The sequence below is a fragment of the Carlito syrichta genome, unplaced genomic scaffold (genome assembly GCF_000164805.1).
Source record: "Carlito syrichta isolate Samal-C Ts95f unplaced genomic scaffold, Tarsius_syrichta-2.0.1 Scaffold308666, whole genome shotgun sequence".
NCBI lineage: Eukaryota > Metazoa > Chordata > Mammalia > Primates > Tarsiidae > Carlito > Carlito syrichta.
The window spans coordinates 156,894-176,245 of record NW_007252762.1 but is presented as its reverse complement, the minus strand read 5'-3'; the positions used below and the strand labels follow the sequence as shown (position 1 = coordinate 176,245).

Here is a 19,352-nt window from a genome sequence, read left to right as displayed (position 1 = left end):
AATTTTCATCAAAGGGTTATACAGAGGGAAGAGATATACTTTGTAAAAACTTTAGAGAGGATAGAGACTGGCAGTCCTGTTGAAGTAGAAAATTAAGTTAGAATTTAAAGAGAAAATACTTGTGATGTCTCTTAACCTCATTAAAAGATGTTAACTGCAGAAGTAGATCTTGTGGAGAAAAAAAATCTAAGAGTAAAGAGTCTGGAACTAATATGAACTGAGTTTTGTAACAAAAGGGAAATAATTGATGAGTGGATCAGGAAGATGTATAAATCTGAAATAAAAAGTAATAAGGGACCATCATGATAGGGTGAACAATAAAATGAGAATAACATCTGAGGAAGAGCCAATAATAATTCCAGAAAAGGAAGAGGTGTGACAGGACAGAAGAGAGGTGAGATAGGTAGCTGTCTTCCACAGCATGGAAGTGTAAGAGCCAATGACATCTGGAAAAACTGGAAAAAAAAATGAAACAAGTAAGAATAGACAGCATTTTTTATGTAGTGCCAAAGAATATTTTCTTAAGAGCTGGTACCGGACTTTAGAGAATTACTGTTTTTACGACAAGCAACTTTGAATATGGAATGAATATGGAAGCAAGGCTCAGGAGGAACAAAACAAAGATCAATGATATTCTTCATGAAGAGTAAATGAGAAGTTCTCTTTCAAAAAGGTTGACTGAGTTTCCCTTTATAAGCTCATAGAAATACTGGATAAAATAGAACTAGTGTTACATAAACCATATGCAACCTCAAAAACAAGAAAACAACAAAAAGGAAATTCTCAGTGCCAGAAACAAATTGAAAAAATTGAAGAACAGAAAGCAGAACTGATACCACGGTAGCATTCCAATATTTTATATTTGGCTATCTGTCTCAGGAGCCATTTGTTGGGTTTTAATGTCCAAGCATAAGGCCTTGAGCTTTGGTGAGGTGGAGGAGCTGGAACTAAGTAAGCCCTTCGGTAAAACCTGAAGCCTTAGGAACTGCCAGCCACTGGAACTAAAAAAATGTAACATATCAGTCTGGCGAAGAGACTAGGAAGTTTATTCTTTGATGGACCTTTGGTTAAGGAGAAAAAAACAAAAGTTACCTGTAGGAAATCAAAACTCCAGTCCTGCAACAGACCTCAACCCTAACCTCAGTTTACAATATCTGCATAATTCAGGAACCACAAACTGAGAAATTATCATTTAAAAATGCTTCAGGATCTTTAAGAGACAAAGTATACTGGCAGAGGCAAATGCCTAATTGCTCTGAAGGGACTCTTTCACAACTCGGGTATAGCAGATTCCATAAACAAAACAACCCCACTGAAGAAGAACATCACATGAGGAAATAAATCACTATGAGCCAGAAAAGAAGATAAAAATAAAGACATTAAATTGGATTAAAGAGACAAAATATTAGAAATCATAATGAAAGAGTAGGCAGATTTCACAGAGCCAAAAAGAATATGTGCTTTTGAAAATAGTATTGCCATTAAAATGAAAATGAATGGGTCCAAGCAGATCCCATAAGTGAATGAATATAATCACCTTTTCTATTCTTCATTTTTAATTATGCATAGCTGTATTTCTTTCCAAGTTTGTAAGACAGGTAATACTCAGTGAGTCATGGTCCAAACAATATGGTATTAGAAATAAAAGAGTCACATCATTTAACGATGAGATAGGTTCTGAGGAATGCCTTGTTGGGTGATTTTGTTGTGCAAACATCACAGTGTACTTACCCACCTAGCAGGTATAGCCTACTACACACTCAGGCTATTGCTCCTAGGCTACAGACTTGTACAGTATATTACTCCACTGAATAGTGTAGGCAAATGTAGCACAATGGTTAAGTATTTGTATATCTAAACACAGAAGGCAATACATTGTACTATGACATTACCACTTCACTAGGTGAAATTTTTCATTTCCATCATAATCTTATGGGACTATAATGAGGTCTGTTGTTGACCCAAATGTTATGTGGCACATAACTATATTCAAAACGTGTTGCTACTCAATACAACTTAATATAAACTCCCTATCATTGTCAAGTTCATCTTCTTGAACTCCAAAATAAACTCTCTACAAAATGAATCACCCCTTTCTTTTTCTTTTTTTCTTCTATTCTAAGTTCCAGGGAGAGAGGATTCATTCAATCATGTGCCTGCAAAGTACACTCAGGGAAAGAGAGGGTCCCTTCTGATCTCCTGGGAGAGTAGAAGACCAAATCTTTCTTCTGGGTCCCGCTTTATGCCTTTATCTGTGTTCTTGCTGGTGCTGATGCCTACTACATAAGGACTAAGACTCCACTAGCTAACAAATTTCTGCTTGGAGCATTGCCTGCCAGTGTTGAAGCTTTCAAAATATTTTAATTCATGATGATGAGATAAGAACAGTGTTTTATTTATACTACATCTACCCTACAGTCAGTCTCTGTTTCCAGGTCTCACCTCTTCAAATTAGGGGATATTATTGGCTTTCTGTCTTAGTCTTCTCCACTTACCTATGATCTCAGGAGGCAGATTGTAAGTTAGCTATTAGTGATATCCTCAAGTCCATCTGGCCTATATTTAACAGCAATTCCCTAGTGTTTCTGGCATGCAGTAAGATGAAAATTGATAGAGAACTCTTCTTTTAAAGGCAATTTTCATTTAAATAAATGGTCTTAATAGGAGTAGTTAAGATGTGTACAATCTTATAAACACTCAAAAGTCCTTATCCAACAAAAGTGCAGTTAGATATAAGTTTTCATTCATTTGACATAAACATATCAGATAGTTATTAAAGTGCAAAGGTTAATAATACGTCTTGACACTTATATCTTTATCCCAAATAATATTTTATTTCACAGTTTGACAAAGTCCACATTAGGATTTGTTGGCAAATTAAGATTCTTTACTCACAAAGTGATAAAAGGAAACACTGCTGAAAGTAAATGTCTAAGAGTCAATAGAATCAATACTCTATGAATAGCTAAGGAGAGGAGAGGATGCAGAAATCAAAGTAGAAAACAGAAGTGGGTAGCATATCAGGGTAAACTAATTTTTTTCTAAAATAAACAAAAATACCTTTAAAACTTATCTAATTCCTTCAGAAGAAAATTTCCAAATTTAGGCCCATTCTTGGTAGTTTCAGACTGGCTGAGAATATTCAAAGCTGTTCCAGGACCAAGAAAACAACTTCAAATTACGTGTCCAATGCTATCATCTAAATGTATCCCCCAAACTCACACATTGAAATCCCAACCCCCAATGTGATGGTATTAGCAGGAGGGTCTTTGGGGAGGTAATGAATGGGATTAGTGCCTTTATAGGATACCCCAAGGGAGCTCCTTCGCTCTCTCCACTATGTGAGGACAGAGCTAGAAGTCATCATCTACCAACCAAAAAGGAACCCTCAAAACACTGATTCTGCTGCTGCCTTAATCTTGGACTTCCCAGAAATCAGAAATGTGGCGAATAAACTTCTGTGGTTCATAAACTAATCAGTCTACGGCATATTGTTACAGAAGCCCAAAAGGACTAAGATACCCTAAAATAGCACTGTTGGCCACTCCATCTTTTTGTACCTCATCTAGGATAGCGTCATACCCATTCTGGAGCTAAGTGCTTCCTGACTCATTAGTATCAATGTGCTCCAACGTGAGTAAATCTGACATATTTTTTCTTCTTAAGGAAAGAATAAATCGGATACACAAACAGGATCAGTTATTAGTAGTACTCTATGCACGGAGTATAATATATCATACTTAACGAGCAAGCGCGCTGGAGCGAGACTGGGAACAAATCCCAGCTTTTCTGAGTACTACTTAGACAAGTTGCTTAACCTTTCTGGGACTCATTTTACTCACCTGCAAAATGAGAATATCAGAATTCACAGGGTTGCTACGAGGATTTTAAAAAACATGGCCTGACACACAGAATTCAATAAACACGAGCAGTCCTAAGGATTCCAGAAGAAAAAAAAAAAAAATCCCTAAAATGTTAAGTCGGCCTGTCATCACACAGCTTTTCACAGAAGGAGGTGAACACCTATTTGTCTAACACCTACTACCCGGCGCCGCGCACAATTTCTCCCCTGGGCTCAGAACAGCTGAGAGAGTACCGTCCCTTATGGACGTGGAAATCAGATAAAAAGGCCCGCCAGGGTCGGAGGCCAGCCAGGGTCGGAGGCCAGACAGGGGCGGAGTCAGAGTACCCCGAGGGCCAACCCTCCCCAGCCCCCACAAAGTACAGTTTCATCTTTTAGGAATCTGAGCCAACCCTAGAAGATTCTGAAGTTGCCGAAACAGAACGAACGTGAAAGTTCAGAAGAAGCCTCGCCACTCAGCCTCCGCCTGAGATAACAGAAGTTCGCAACCATACCCACTGCCACGCCCTCGGGAAGGCGGAGTCTGCAGGGCGCGGTTCGCGAAGTGAAGGGGCCTGAGACGGGGCGGGGCTGACGAAGCGCGAGGCCCCGAGGCCGAGGTGTGGAGCTGACCGAAGCGTGCCTGACGCCGGTGTCAACACAAACCACCAGCTCCTTTCGTTTCTTGGCCCGCACCGTTGCATACCTGAAGCTGACATAATCAAGACTCTCCTTTATATCTCTGTGTCGCTTCGGTCCTTCAAATGCAGGGAAAAGATGGAGTCGTAAAGTCAGGCAGTCTCTAGGCACCAACAAAGGAAATGGGCCGCGGAGGTGGGGTCCTTTGCTCGCGCCGAAATTCAAAGGAATAAATAGTTCCGGCGCGGGTGTTGAGTGTGGTGGGCAGATGTTGCAGCTGCTATGGTGCAGTTCGTCTTGTAGCACCTGCTACGAGGGTGTTGCGTCTCTCCCCGTCTTTGTGACCGGAGGAGATCTGGGGGCTCCTCGAGTCCCGGCCTGAGGCAGCGGTGAGGCTGGCGGGAGCGCGCGGCCAGCCGGGCCTGGCTTGGCTTTCTGATGGAAGTGGGAGGTGGGGGGTGGGAAGAGAACTAATAGCAAAAGGGTACCTCGGACGATAATTAGGAATAAATGCTAACTCCTATAAGGCTTTGTGGTAGGGCGAAGAGGTGTAGACAGAAAGACCCGAGGCGACGAGTTAACAATCTGAATAAAAGCAAGAAACTGGAGAATATGAGATTAATGTCACCTCTTTACTAAATGCATATGATTTCCCTTCCCCACAGAGCCAAGCACTATTCGTTAAATACATCGATGCACACGATGGATATCGGCAGAGACCCTGCGCTTAGGCTGTGTTGGATAGACAAGTTAATACCGTGTAGTGTCAACTTTAAGTGCATGCATTTAAATGAAAACCTTGTGGGGGTATGAGTAGAAGTGCTCTATTATATAGGGAAGTCAGGAAAGACCCCAGTAAGGTGACGTTTGAGCAGAGACATGAGTTCAGTAAAGAAGAGTGAGCTATACTAGTATCGAGAATCCCATTATACACAAAGAGAACAGACTATGAAATAACCAGTAGTCTTTAATAGTTAGAGTATGAGATAGTGGAAGGCAAACCTGGAAAAAATAGGAGAGGTGGTAAACTGTTATGACTTTCAGGTTGAATGGTTTAACTTCTAGATAGTGGTTAATTTGTATATTTTTTAGTAGGTGAAAGATATCTTTACATTAGAGAAGGTAATATGACAGGGGACTGGTTTTTTTTCTGTCGCCCTACGATTCCTTTTTTAGTCTGTCACATTTATCACAATTCTAAGTTTACATTCCTCTCCCGTGGTTGTTATTTCTGTTTGTACAGAACTGGTTTGTGGCCTGTTTGATTCCTAGCAGAGGTTTACTGACCCAAGGTAGTATTGAAAATGCATATCAAGTCAATTATTCTTGAGGGATTCAAGTCCTATGCTCAGAGAACTGAAGTCAATGGTTTTGACCCCCTCTTCAATGCTATCACTGGCTTAAATGGTAGTGGAAAATCCAACATATTGGACTCCATCTGCTTTTTACTGGGCATCTCCAACCTGTCTCAGGTAAAGTGTAAACTTTCTGATTTGTGTAAATTTAAGTTTGGCAAGGGAATCCACACTGAACTTGGGAGACTATTGCCAGTATTCTCTTTGTGTTTTATACTTTATGTGAATTGTCTTATACCTCATTGCAGACTTTTAAGAAATGTAATACTCCATCTGTTAGATGAGAAAATAAAGCTTAGAGGAGTTGCCTAAGGTTCAACCTCTTAAGTTATATAACTGTGCAATATGGAATTTTGCAGTTGATAAACTTTTCTTCTTTTTATTAGGTTCGGGCTTCTAACTTACAAGATTTAGTTTACAAAAATGGGCAGGCTGGTATTACCAAAGCTTCAGTGTCAATCACTTTTGATAATTCTGACAAAAAGCAAAGCCCTTTAGGATTTGAGGTTCATGATGAAATCACAGTAACAAGACAGGTGAGTGGTTACTAAATATTTGGATATGCTAAGAACTTTCATGTCTGCTGTGTCTTTGGCAATATGACTTTGCAAAAAGTGCTCCAGTGAGAACATTTGTGTGTATAATTAATGCATCAAATATTGACTAGTTTACGAATATATTTCTTACAGTAAAATTTTGGTCATGCAAATTCCACCATTAACTGAGAGGATTAAAAGAGGTCTGAAAAGTTACCTATTCAGTATAAGAACTCCACCATGCTTAAATCTTGAACCATACTTGAATCTTCTCTGATGGTACTTGAACATCTCCTGTACCTCAGATCTTGCTATCTTCTGAGATAACCCATTCGGTTTTTGGACAGGCCTCATTAGAAATAGGAATTCAGCCAAAATCTGCTGTCTTATGACTTACATGTTTACACATTAAACCTGGTCCTCTTGAGAGTATCTGAGACAAATCTAATTTATTCTATGTTTCAACATTTAAATGGTCTGCAAGTATAAGTGTTTTTTATGTGAAATTTTGCCAGGTCTTTCGCTTGATTATTGTTTCTAGTTCTCTCACTTGCCTGCTCCTACCAAGTATGCTCCTATCCTTCCCTGCTCCTCATCCATCTATTTTTAAAAATGTATAACGCCTCTAATTGAGTGTAGCAGAATTGATCCACTTAGAACAGAATTATGCAGAATTATTGCTTACTTCATTTTAGATATTCCTGTTTTTCTTAATATGAAATTTTCGTGTTCATAATACATTGTGGATTCATACCAGATTTACTTGAAACCACTCTAGTTGTTTTTAGGGTGTGTTATTACTTTGCTTTGTTACTGGCATTTTTGTATTTACTGGCATTTTGTATATACTGGCATTTTGAAACCAATGCAGGACCTTGCATGTGTGTCTACTAAAGTTTGTTCAAGAAATGTTTTCAACTTGCCAAAGTTTTGTCTTTAAAAATTCTGTCAACTCCCCTTTACTCTCCATCTTAGCACTATGTCACATATATTTTATCCTTTATTTTAATGAAAGTCTCACAAAAAAAAAAATGTTGAGTAGGTTGGGACAGAACTCTGTTCTTTGCCATTAGTCATCCACTGAATATTTACTTTTTAGGATTTGTCACTAAGACTGTTGTTAACGAACCTAATTGTTCATGTCCTCATTCAGGCTAGAAACCTGTATCTTCACCAACATTTTGTCTTAAAGCTCTTGTGAAAGAAATTATTTTGTGGGTATACTAGGTCTATTGTTCAAATATATTAATATGTGAACTACCAACCTAACAATTCTGTCAGAAAAGGAAATTAACATATATTCAATATTTACTAAGTGCTTGATGTGTACTGGATGTTCTTGAATGCACTGGGATATACAGATAGAAGAATGAGAAACAGATCTTGTGTTTAAGGACCTCAAAATCTTGTGGGTGAGACAATCATACCCAATAAATGACAATTTAAGTGTGAATTTAAGAACCAGCTGTTGTTTGGCATGACTTGTTTTTAATGAATCCATGTTGAAGTTCCATGATTACTCTTTCTTTTAAGTGATCACAAATCATGTCTTTTTAATGCCTTTTAGAATCTTGAATTGATGTCAAGCTGCTCTTCTTTAGCTTTTAGTTGCTGTCTTCTATCTCAGTGGTGTCGAAAAATTACAGAAAGAAGGCGAATAGGAAAGGGAAATATATATTACATATACTTGGAAACATAAAGCTAGAAGTAACCTTAGAGACCTACTCCAATACCAGGGAGGCTTGTGTGTGATTAGTACCTGGATTGAATGCTAATTGTCCTTACTCAAGTTAGTGTTTTCACCTATGTCACGCTTCTTCTACTGTTTACACAGAATTGATTATGTTGACCCCTAGTTGGATAAAACAAATAAGTGTAAGGTAATCTGCTTGGTCATTTGTCATTTAAAGTGTGCATGTACATTTACGTTTTTTTAAAATGCTTCCTTTTGTAGGTGGTTATTGGTGGCAGAAATAAATATTTAATCAATGGAGTAAATGCAAACAACACCAGAGTACAGGATCTCTTCTGTTCTGTTGGCCTTAATGTTAACAACCCTCACTTTCTCATCATGCAGGTATTTTTGTTGAGGTCTTCATTTCTCTTTCATAATGTTTTTGATATCCTTAAGTTGTAAGTTTTTACAGTAAGAGAAGTGCCCCCTTTTTTGGATTTCCATTTTTTATTTACTGTTGTGCTGTTTGGCCACCTATTAAGAAATGTGGTTTAGTTATTTGCACTGATGTGTTCTACCATATTATATACATTTGAATTTTGGAGAATATTTAGAAATAATTTTCCTTATTTTGTCACTGATAGAGCAATACATGTTAATTATTAAAAGATTGTCACATATCCTTTTAAATTATTAAAGTATTTTTGATATGTCAAGTAAACAGCAAGAATAATTTTTTTGTTTAGAGACGTATGCAAATAAAAAGTAAAAGCTGATGTTATCTTGCATTCACATTGTTTCATTTGAGCTACTACCTATCCTTTGGGAGAATCACAGTAAGGTCAGTGGAAAGATTCTGTTGCGGACGAAAACACAAATATTTCACTACATCACAAATTCAAAGCTGAAAATATACTTCACATGAATCTGTATCCTAGTAATATGATCTTCTGAGACGTGGATGTGTACGTTTTTAATTTGTTTTTGGTAATGAGTAATTTAATAGTTTTCTAGCAGAAAATATTTTATTGTTCTGTTAGAGGCCTAGAAATATATTATCTATTTTATGAAATTATCTTGAAGGGCTATCACTTTTTTTTTTGAGTTGGAGTCTCACTCTGTCACCCAGGCTGGAGCGCAGTGGCACATTCCCGGCCACCGCAGCCTCAACCTGCTGGGCTCCAGCGATCCTTCCTCCTCAGCCTTCCAAGTAGCTGGAACTACAGGTACACGCTACCACGCCCGGCTATTTTTGATTTATTGTAGAGATGAAGTCTCGCCAAGTTCCCCCGGGCAGTTCTCGAACCCACGGGCTCAGGCAGTCCTCACCTTGGCCTTCCAAAGTGCTGGGATTACAGCCTGAGTCACCGAACCCGGTCAAAGGGCTATCATTTAAAAAAATTTTAAAAATTCATTATTTATGCTAAAATTGATTTTTATACCTACCTGTTTTAAAATTGGATAACTTTGTATCATTAATGTTAGCCGCCTTAGAAACTTGGTCTTGTTTACTTTGTATCATTTATTAAGTAATTTTATTTGTAACATTTAATAACATATAATTTGTATCACTGGTAATTGAGACAGTGAATAGCAAGGTTCCAAAATTCTTGAATTATGAGATACCTTTGGTCTCAACTCTAACAAAAGAAATATTTTTTTCATGTAGGTAGAAGAAAGACCTTTCCAAAAATTGTTATATTAAGGTATAACAGCTTCAGTACAGATAAACAAGAAGCCTTTAGATTACATTTCTTTTGTAATTTGTCATTATAGTAAGTTTGCCATTTTCTTTTCAGGGCCGAATTACAAAAGTATTGAATATGAAACCTCCAGAGGTAAGAGTATTATTTATGGATGTCAAAAATAGTAAATATAGATATTATTTTAATCTTCCAGCCAATCAGTTTTTTAATATAATTCCATTATTAAAATTTTTGGAAACATTTATTTAAGAACGATTTGTAAAGAATGTTTGTGTAATGTAAAATTTGGCACTATGCCCAATATTAAAATTAACTTTGTGTAAATTAGCTTTGCTCAACTGGTGTTCTATGTCAGGATTCAGCCCTACAGAAAATGCCTATAGAAAAATATTTGTGTGAAGCTACTGTGTTTAACTTTTATGATTCTTTTGGGCCATTATTTGGGTAAGATGCTTTGTGAGGTCAAGGCTGTAAATAATCTATTTAATGTAAGTTCCAATGAAACACATTGTCTTGGATTTTTAAAGCATTAATAAAATTGTCATTCCAGATTTTATCCATGATAGAAGAAGCAGCTGGAACCAAGATGTATGAATACAAAAAAATAGCTGCCCAGAAAACTATAGAAAAAAAGGAGGCTAAGCTAAAAGAAATTAAGACGGTAATTAAATTTATATAAATATTTTTGGAGAAGTGTGTGACTTTGCATTCAGGGTTTTTGCTGTAAGGAGGACATTTTTTTTTTCTCAACTCAGTTTTCCATAGTCTTCATGCTACTTCTCTTTACAAAAGTTTCAGTATGTAATGGTACTTTACATACTGAAAATATTGATTTTTCTTTATTTTTCAGATACTTGAAGAAGAGATTACACCAACCATTCAAAAATTAAAAGAGGTATATGCTGTGTATGTGAGGATAGCTGGGTAAAATGTCTTTCAAAGTTGGTGATGTATTCAAAATCCTAAACATAGGGACAAAGTATATACTATTTCTTGGGGTTTTTTTTCTGGCATGGGATAAGAAGTTAGGGCTAAGATTCCAACTCCATAACTCACCTCGTCACTCTGCTAGCAGAGGATGTGTACTTTATTTCTGCTGTTATAATGATACTGAAGATTGGTGTTTATATTTCAGAAAATGATATGCTAAGTTATAATACTTTATTGAGGCAAAGCAAGTCTGGATTTTGTAACCCTCATGGGTAGAGTGAGTAACTTCTAGAGTAAGGGGGTTATCATTGATTATTGCTGTCAAGACATTTTATATGTGAAAAGTATTGAAACAGTGGATTAGGTTTCCTCTGTTTTGCGGCTCCTGGTATTATAAAATTTGGCAATGTTTCAGTGAAAGACTGCACTTGTAAACTTTAAACTTGTTTTTAAAAATATCCATTTTGGAATTTATTAAATGCTTGTTGAAGTTTGGTACTACTCAAAACTGTCTTCAGAATCCATATAGTAGTGAAGATGTTAGTATATTAATGGAAAAACTGAAAGATTGTGATCTTGAAAGCACTCTTGGTATACATGATTTAGTAGAAAACACTAGGTTAGGAATTTAAACTTAGGTTTCTGACCTGATTATGCCACATTTCTTTCTAAATTTGAAAACAGGTTATTTAACCACTCTGATTTTTTTCTTCATCTGCACATTAGGGATTTTAGTTGTTACTCTGCTCCAGTTTTATGGGAATCAACTTTAGTAATATGTGAACAAAATTTTATAGTAGTGCTTGAAAGAATATTAGGTAATACAACTACAGAATACACTTAACAGTGTATCACTGGTGGGTTCATAGGTTGTGGTTATTGCTATAGGCTTATTACCACCAGTTTGTGAGCCTTGTGTACACATTTCTTAGTTAAACCTAACTGCCTGATTATATATTAGAAGAAACAGCCACATAAGCTTCACTGGAGATGACATAATGCTATCCAAACAGCTGAAATTTTATTATGTAAAGTTTCTTAAAACTTAAAATGCTGTGCCTGTTTAATATATTGCTATGGTCTAATTCTTCCCAAATATTTTAAATGTAAATTTTAAGTTATTCTTTACTGGTGACTTCTTTTTCAGGAAAGATCTTCCTACTTGGAGTATCAAAAAGTAATGAGAGAAATAGAACATTTGAGTCGTTTATATATCGCTTATCAGTTTTTGCTGGCTGAAGATACCAAAGCACGCTCAGCTGAGGAGTTAAAAGAAATGGAGGATAAAATTTTAAAGCTTCAAGAAGAATTATCTGAGAATGATAAAAAAATAAAGGCACTTAATCATGAAATAGAAGAATTGGAAAAAAGAAAAGATAAGGTCAGGACATATGAATTAGAACAGATAAAATACTCTGAAAAGTATTAAATTATATACAGCTATGATTCACTAGGCATTGTCTTAAAGAAATGAAATAGCGTATAAAAATATAGAAATTGTACAAGAAAATGACAATATGAACAAATGTTAAATAAGATTTAATTGGCTGCATTTGATTACAGGAAATTGGTGGTAAACTTCGATCTTTAGAAGATGCTCTTGCAGAGGCTCAGCGAGTTAATACTAAATCTCAAAGTGCATTTGATCTCAAGAAGAAAAATCTGGCAAGTGAAGAAAATAAACGTAAAGAGCTGGAAAAAAATATGGTTGAGGTAAGCAATAAAAAGTTTAATTTGCTACTAATGCACATGTATCCATTCCATTAATATTTAATGAGTGTCTGCTATGAGCTAAGCGCAGTTGTTTGAACTGGGTTTACAGCAGTGGAAAAAAATGGTCAAATGTCCTCTCCCTGTGGGTCTTCATTCCAGTGGGAGAAATGATGATAAAGAAAATTAAAAGGTAGCCTCCCTTCACTCTGGGATAAGCAGAAAAGAGCCAGATTTCAGATTTCTCACAAGGACTAATGGAGGCTTGTGGTGGCAGCAGAATGATACCTGATGTGTACCTTTCCATGTTCACCCCAGCTGTGCTGCAGCTATACCTAGAAGGAGCAAGATGGTGGGGGGAGCAGTGGCAGCTTAGCTCAGGCTGGGCAGGAGAGAAGTGAGACAGCTAAGGTGTAGAATTTGGCAGAACTTCTGCTTGACTTTGAAAGCCAGAGGACAGTGCTTCTCCCTCACTCTCCTGGCTTGAGCAGGGACCACAGGGGCCTCAGAGGTGATGTCTAATATTGCAGTGATGAGAAAAACTACGGTCAGTGTTCTGTGATGGGATAGTGTCAAGATCACGTGGCACAGAGAACACAATAAAACCATTTAAAGGTCTTTTGGGCCAGCAGGCAAAAAAAAAGAATGAAATAAAATATATAGTATGATATATAGTGATAATTGATGTGGAGAAAAAATTAAGCAGGAAAGGAAATTAGCAGCATGGAGAAGAAGGGTGCAGTTTGGGATTTTTGAATTGGGTAGCCATTGAATGAGTTACCATTAGCTAAGGTGGAAAATAGGAAGACTGGGTTTGATAAGAGCAAGAAATATGGTATGAATATAATAGGCTTGAGGTGCTTGTTATATACCTTGAGTGGTGATGTCGATCAGGTAGTTGAGTATATGAATATTGAATTCAGGCAAAAGATTTGGGGGTCATCAATTATAGTTGATATTTAAATCTATGAGACTAGGTAAAAGTTCAGGGTATGAATATATATAAGAAGAGACCTAAGGTTGGAGCACTGGGACACTTAAAGCTTAGGAGTTTGGGTGCATGAGGAAGAATGACCAAAGAAATTGAATAGGTACAAGGAAAACTAGGCCAGTAAATTGTCCTGGAGGCCAAGTGAAAAAGGTGTTTCAAGGAGAAGTGACCTTGAGTTCTTTATTAGAATGTTTACATTCTCACAGAATGAGGACAGAAACTTTTAAAGAGATAACTTTTCGAAAAGTTTTCTGGAAAGAGAAGACAAATAGGGAGCTTACTGGAGGGTAATATAGAAGAGAGTTTTTGTGGCTTGATTTTACATGGGATAACTAATAAATTGTATTTTGATAGATCCAATAAGCCGGGCTCAGTGGCTCAGCCTGTAATCTTGTGCCTTTGGGAGGCTGAGGTGAGTGGATTGCCTGAGCCCACGGGTTCAAGACCTGCCTGGGCAGCGAGACCTCATCTCTACAATAAATCAAAAAATCAGCCGGGCGTGGTAGTGCATGCCTGTAATTCCGGCTACTTGGAAGGCTGACGCAGAAAGATCGCCGGAGTCCAGCAGGTCGAGGCTGTGGCCGGGAGCGGACACTGCTCCAGTCTGGGCGAGAGTGAGACTCCAACTCAAAAAAAAAAAAAAAAAGAAAGAAAGAAAGATCCAATAGAAATGGCATCACTAGTGATTCAGAAGAGAGATGGGACAGTTGTTAAAATAAGGTCCTTCCATAGGTGAAAGTAGAATAGGAACTAGTATACAGTTAGAGGAATCTACTTTTGCAAGGAGTAGGAATAAGCCATCCATAGTAACAAGAGAATCAAGAATCTCATCTCATATGCAGGTAAATGAGATGTGTGTGATAGGACTTTGTGGAACTTCTCTAGGTGGTGATTCTGTTGTCCTAGTGAAAATATATATTCACTGGGCTCGGTGGCTCAGCCTGCAATCCCGCGCCTTTGGGAGGCTGAGGTGAGTGGATTGCCTGAACCCGTGGGTTCGAGGCCCACGGGTTCGAGACTCGCCTGGGCAACTTGGTGAGATCTCATCTCTACAATAAATCAAAAATTACCCGGGCGTGGTAGCGTGTTCCTGTAGTTCCAGCTCCTTGGAAGACTGAGGCAGAAGGATCGCTGGAGCCCAGCAGGTCGAGGCTGCGGTGGCCAGGAGTGGCCACTGCACCCCAGTCTGGGCGACAGAGTGAGACTCCAACTCAAAAAAAAAAAAGAAAATATATATTTGCCTTTTCATTGAACAGTATAGTAAAACTTTAGACAGAATGTCAAGACATTATGAATGTGATATAGCAGTCTGTTGTTGTAGCAGCACCCAATAGTTGAAATCAGTTCATCATTTTTTTTTAATGAGGTTTTTAGAACTTTAAAGATATGAACCTGCCTTTGTTTTAATTCATTTTTACTTAATCCTGTCAGGTCCTTAAACTTCATGTGGTGACACTGATCGGTCCTTTTTCATCTTCTTTTGTGTATTTTATTCTTCCTGATCTTTACATGGTAGCATGCACTGGGGTTAGCACTCAGTTAATCCTCCATATACTCCCTGTAGTTCTAAATACCATCTATCTGTTGATGCCTTTCAAGTCTATAGCTGTGCTTAATTATTTACCTGAACTCTGTGAAGCAGGTGTTTATTGTGCACTTGTTACCAGCTTGCTTGAGGCCAGTAACACAAAATACACTCATACACATGTTACATGAAGTGGATTTATTACTTATAGGCAGCAAGGGAAAACAGAAGTCTAGGATTCATTGTTAGCAGGTCCCCCAAGGCTCAGAAAAGCTGCCCAGGGTGGGTGGAATTTATCTGCAAGTGCCCAACTTGTACTGCTGCTGAGGGACCCCAGAAAGCAACCTTCTCTGGGTTTTCTACCCTGGCTAACATAAAACGCTGGACTGAAGCAGTGAAAGACATGCTGTTTCTTTTCGAAGCATTTTTAACCTAGAAAATCTTTTAGAAATCAGAAAACTATATTTAAATAAATATTAAAGGAAATAAATATTCTTGTCATCTGCAGATAAAGCATCTTATGCACTCAATGATCCCTTAATTTGGGAAAACTACATTTGTTAAAATGAGTTACATCAAGTTGGACTATTTTGCCGTCTCTTGTCATTGGTATCCAGTTAGTCTAAATATAGTAAACATCCATATTTTATTTCTTTTTGCATATTTAAAATACAAATTTTCTGAAGGGATACATGCATTGCTTTATTCTCTTCCCTTGTGCTATAATAAGTTTGTGTCGTCATTGTAAGAGTAGCTTCAGGAAACTTTATTGTGTTGTTTGGTCTATTGAATGGAAATTTTTATATTCTTTTAAATGGCACTGTGGAGGACGAAGCGATGGAATATTAAAATAGTCACAATTAAAAAAAAAAGATGTGCTGTGTAGAACTTAGGGTCTGTTGGTGTACACCGTGGTGTTAGGAATACTAATGTAGTTTGTTACTAGCAGGACTACCATCTGTGACAAATAGGTCTAGGATATCATTATCAGCATTTTGTCAGGTTTCTTGAGTGTCCACAACTGGGGGAGTATAGCATAGGTGCTATGCTTACAGGTCTCTGCTGCCACATTCTTGTGGAAATAACACAGTGACGAGTTAGTGCTCTACCTTCTACCTATCCTGGGATCTCAGGTATTCTCTGCCTATTATAGGGCTGAGAGGATGTAGCAACTCAGTGTGTCTGTATCTGTCCTGGGGTTACTACCTGTGACACCCAGTGTCCGTGTGGCTTGTCCTTAGTTGTTCAATCCAGTACAGGAAGTCACGTACTGTACAAATCTGACATGTCTAATACATTGTCTACTTGACTAGAAGGATCAGATGTTTTGGCCCTGTTAGAGATACCTCTAGGACTCCTGTCCCCCACCCCAGCGGGATTGCATAATTAGGGGCCCAGTCGGTACTATGGCTGCTTGAACCACAAGCTACCCCAAAGGCAAAAAGGAAAAAGAATGGTGGGAACACTGATGCTGGGATTTTACAGGTACAAAAAAATGACTGGAAACACTGAGATTGGTATTTCATGGGTGCAGCCTAATCAGATGGCTGCCTGGTCCACCTCCACTCCCAGCAAGTTCAGTGTTTCTCGGTATGCATTGCAGTACTCTGTTTCCCTTGTGTTAAGGTACAGTGTCTAGTATTCATGATGCCCTAGTCAGGTGGTGGTACTACCTCATTAGCAGGCCGTCTTGATATTCTTCAGTTGTTTAATGAGTCAGTTGTTCCATTGTTCAGTGACTCCATTGACCTGTGGATAACAGGGTTCATGAAAAGTCGGTTGTATTCCATGAGGGTGTGTCCGTTGTCGTGTCTCTTGGGCAATGAAGGTTGTTCCTTGGTCAGAGGGATGTGTGATGGGGTATCCAAAAGTATGACATTAATTCCTTTCAAGAGTAGCCTTGGTAGCATCAGCATCCACATGAGTGACATATTTGTCCCTTTCAGGCAGCAAGCTGTTGCCAGTTGTTGTCTTCTCATGGGGTATCTTTTGACAGTGCAGTCACTCAGTTGCCATTCTCCTGACCAGATGGGTAGGCTGTTGGCAACAGCTAATAAGTTGGTGAAAATGTAGCAAGATATGGTGGTAGGGGTGGCCTGAATGGACATCTCCATGGCATATAGTTTGGCCCATTGGGCAGAATGTTCATGTTCAGTCTAAATTAGAAGATGGCCATTCAATGACCTGACGGTGGCTGCAGTCCAGTGAACTCCTTCTGCTTTATTTGATGGACTTGTACACCATATCATACCACTGTATACCTTGTCATACCACTAGTAGGCATATCTCAGAATTTTGGTCCCCAGGTAGCCAGAGGAAAAGCCGAAATAGACCCTGTGTACTGCTTGGGCCCTTCTAGTAAGCTAGCCATTTTTTCATGGAGGCTGCTGGTTCCTTGGGGATCCAGCTGAGCCTGATCTTGTTTTTGGTTTTTTGTTTACATACATACACACACACACACACACACACACACACACTTTATTTATTATAAAGATGTGGGATATAAGTTAGGATTAGGTACATAAGTAATGTATGTGCAGGTGAAGTTTGGGCCTCTAACTGGTCCTCACTTTCCCTGGTTTAGGACCAGTGTCATTTGATAACTGAGCTCAGTTGAACCTACCACATTTATTTGTGGGGTTTGTAAGCATTCAAGTAAGAATAGGCAGTTCAAGTAGCCAAGTCTCATGTGGCACTCAGGCCTTAAGTCACAGTCTTCACCAGTGCACAATAGCAAGCAAAAATTGCCATTCAAAAAGGATCTATCTGGCAACTTAAAGTCCCAAATCTGAGAGGCTAGTATAACCTAGTAGCAATTTTCTATTGCCACAGACTTCAATCAGCATGCATAGAGGTTGTGGATGCCTGTCATTGCATCAGGCTCGCAGGTTACAAAAGTTTTAAAAGTAATGTCCGGATCACAACTTGTTAAATGACTTCCAAGGTCTGCTGCTGCAAAGGATCTCATTCATAGTTGACAGTTTTGTTGGTAACCTTAACTAAGGGGGCAAAGAGAACACCCAAGTGGAGTACATGCTGAGCATGGTACCCAAGAGGCCTACTAGCCGTTGGGCTTCTGTTTTATTAGTGCCATCAGGGCCAGTAATTTTTGTTTGACTATATCTGGGGTACTTCCTTGACTTCCCATTCAGTTGATATTCAGCCTGTGACAGTCCATAGTTAGTCTCTGTGACCCAGAGGCCTTTTTGACTAGCCAAACTAGACTGGCCTGTTGCGACATTTTTATCTGTAGCAGATTTCAAATTAACAAAGTAATGTCCTATTATCCACTTAGTATGCAGTATTGCTTTTTTTTTTTGAATAACCCATTGTGTCCTGGGTAGTTTAGGATATGTACCGCTGCTGTGGCTCAAATCCTTAACTGTAAGGGGCATACTTCCTCAGGTGCTGGTAATGTCTGTGCCATAAGCACCCAAAATATCAATGTCCACATTGCGCTTAGGGATGGGAACTATGGTCGCTGGCACCCAAAGTGACCCAGTGAGTCCCACTCATAACTGATAAGCATACTGGGGTCATTGTGTTAGTCTCAAAACCTCCCATTGTCAACAGGTGAATTTTTTTCCCTCTGAGGAGACCTGAAAATATTGTTATATGGGCTCCAATATCCAAGAACTCCAGAAAGCCTAATTTTCTTTTTCTGCTTCATCTTGACAAAAGTAGAGGGCCATTGTCCTCTGGTGGGGACCTGGAGACCTTGGTCCTACTCCTAACTGTACCATTCAGCCATGTGGATCTGTAGTATCCCTTTGTCAAACACTTCAGCCAGACTGCATATGTCTTTCCTGCCCTTTGTCTATATTTGCCCTCTAGATAGTAAGCCTCCCTTTCTGTGAAGGCCTGAATTGTATGTCTTGGTTCCCTCTTGGATGCCTTAGGCACTGAGTACCTCTTTCCTGTACCTTCTCAAGAATCTGTCTGAGTACCCATTTCCCAAGCTCTCCTGCTCTGGAAATGAGCAATTACATGTCTAACAACCAGGGTATCATGTGCTGAGCTCCCCTATTTCTATGTTTCTTTCTCTCTGCCTTAATTCATGCAGCTAGCTCATTCACATCCTTGAGGTGGTGACACATGTGCCATTTATTATGGCTTTTCCCCCATGAAACATCCAGCTTCATATTCAGTCCCTAGATACTCCAGACTGCCATTTCTGCCCCAGGCCAGGTATCATGGGATAAGGGCACTCCAGCTTCGTCAGTATGCTGATTCTTTAAGCAGATCCTGCTTTCTGTGCCACTTTTGGGAAGCATGTTCACTGTGCGCTAGTTCCAACTTGTCTGTGTTCAATATATACAGCACACTTATATGCAACAAGTTATGTGAAGCAGATTTATTATTTACAGATAGGTAGTAATAGACAGAAGAAGCCTAGGATTTTTGGTAGGCCTTTCCCACAAGGCTGCTCTGGGTGGATGGAATC

The 19,352-nt window shown here is 38.7% G+C and overlaps 1 protein-coding gene across 1 annotated transcript in view; it reads left to right on the top strand.

Annotated features, from left to right (window-relative positions):
- The first annotated feature begins 4,691 nt into the window (after positions 1–4,691).
- SMC2 (structural maintenance of chromosomes 2) overlaps positions 4,692–19,352 on the top strand; it is a 44,632-nt gene continuing 29,971 nt past the window's right edge. The window contains exons 1-8 of the mRNA XM_021716285.1: positions 4,692–4,869; positions 5,724–5,952; positions 8,326–8,448; positions 9,846–9,884; positions 10,303–10,413; positions 10,603–10,647; positions 11,830–12,063; positions 12,246–12,395. Of these exons, the coding sequence (XP_021571960.1) occupies positions 5,785–5,952; positions 8,326–8,448; positions 9,846–9,884; positions 10,303–10,413; positions 10,603–10,647; positions 11,830–12,063; positions 12,246–12,395 (870 nt within the window). The 5' untranslated portion in view covers positions 4,692–4,869; positions 5,724–5,784. The remainder of the gene's footprint in view (positions 4,870–5,723; positions 5,953–8,325; positions 8,449–9,845; positions 9,885–10,302; positions 10,414–10,602; positions 10,648–11,829; positions 12,064–12,245; positions 12,396–19,352) is intronic.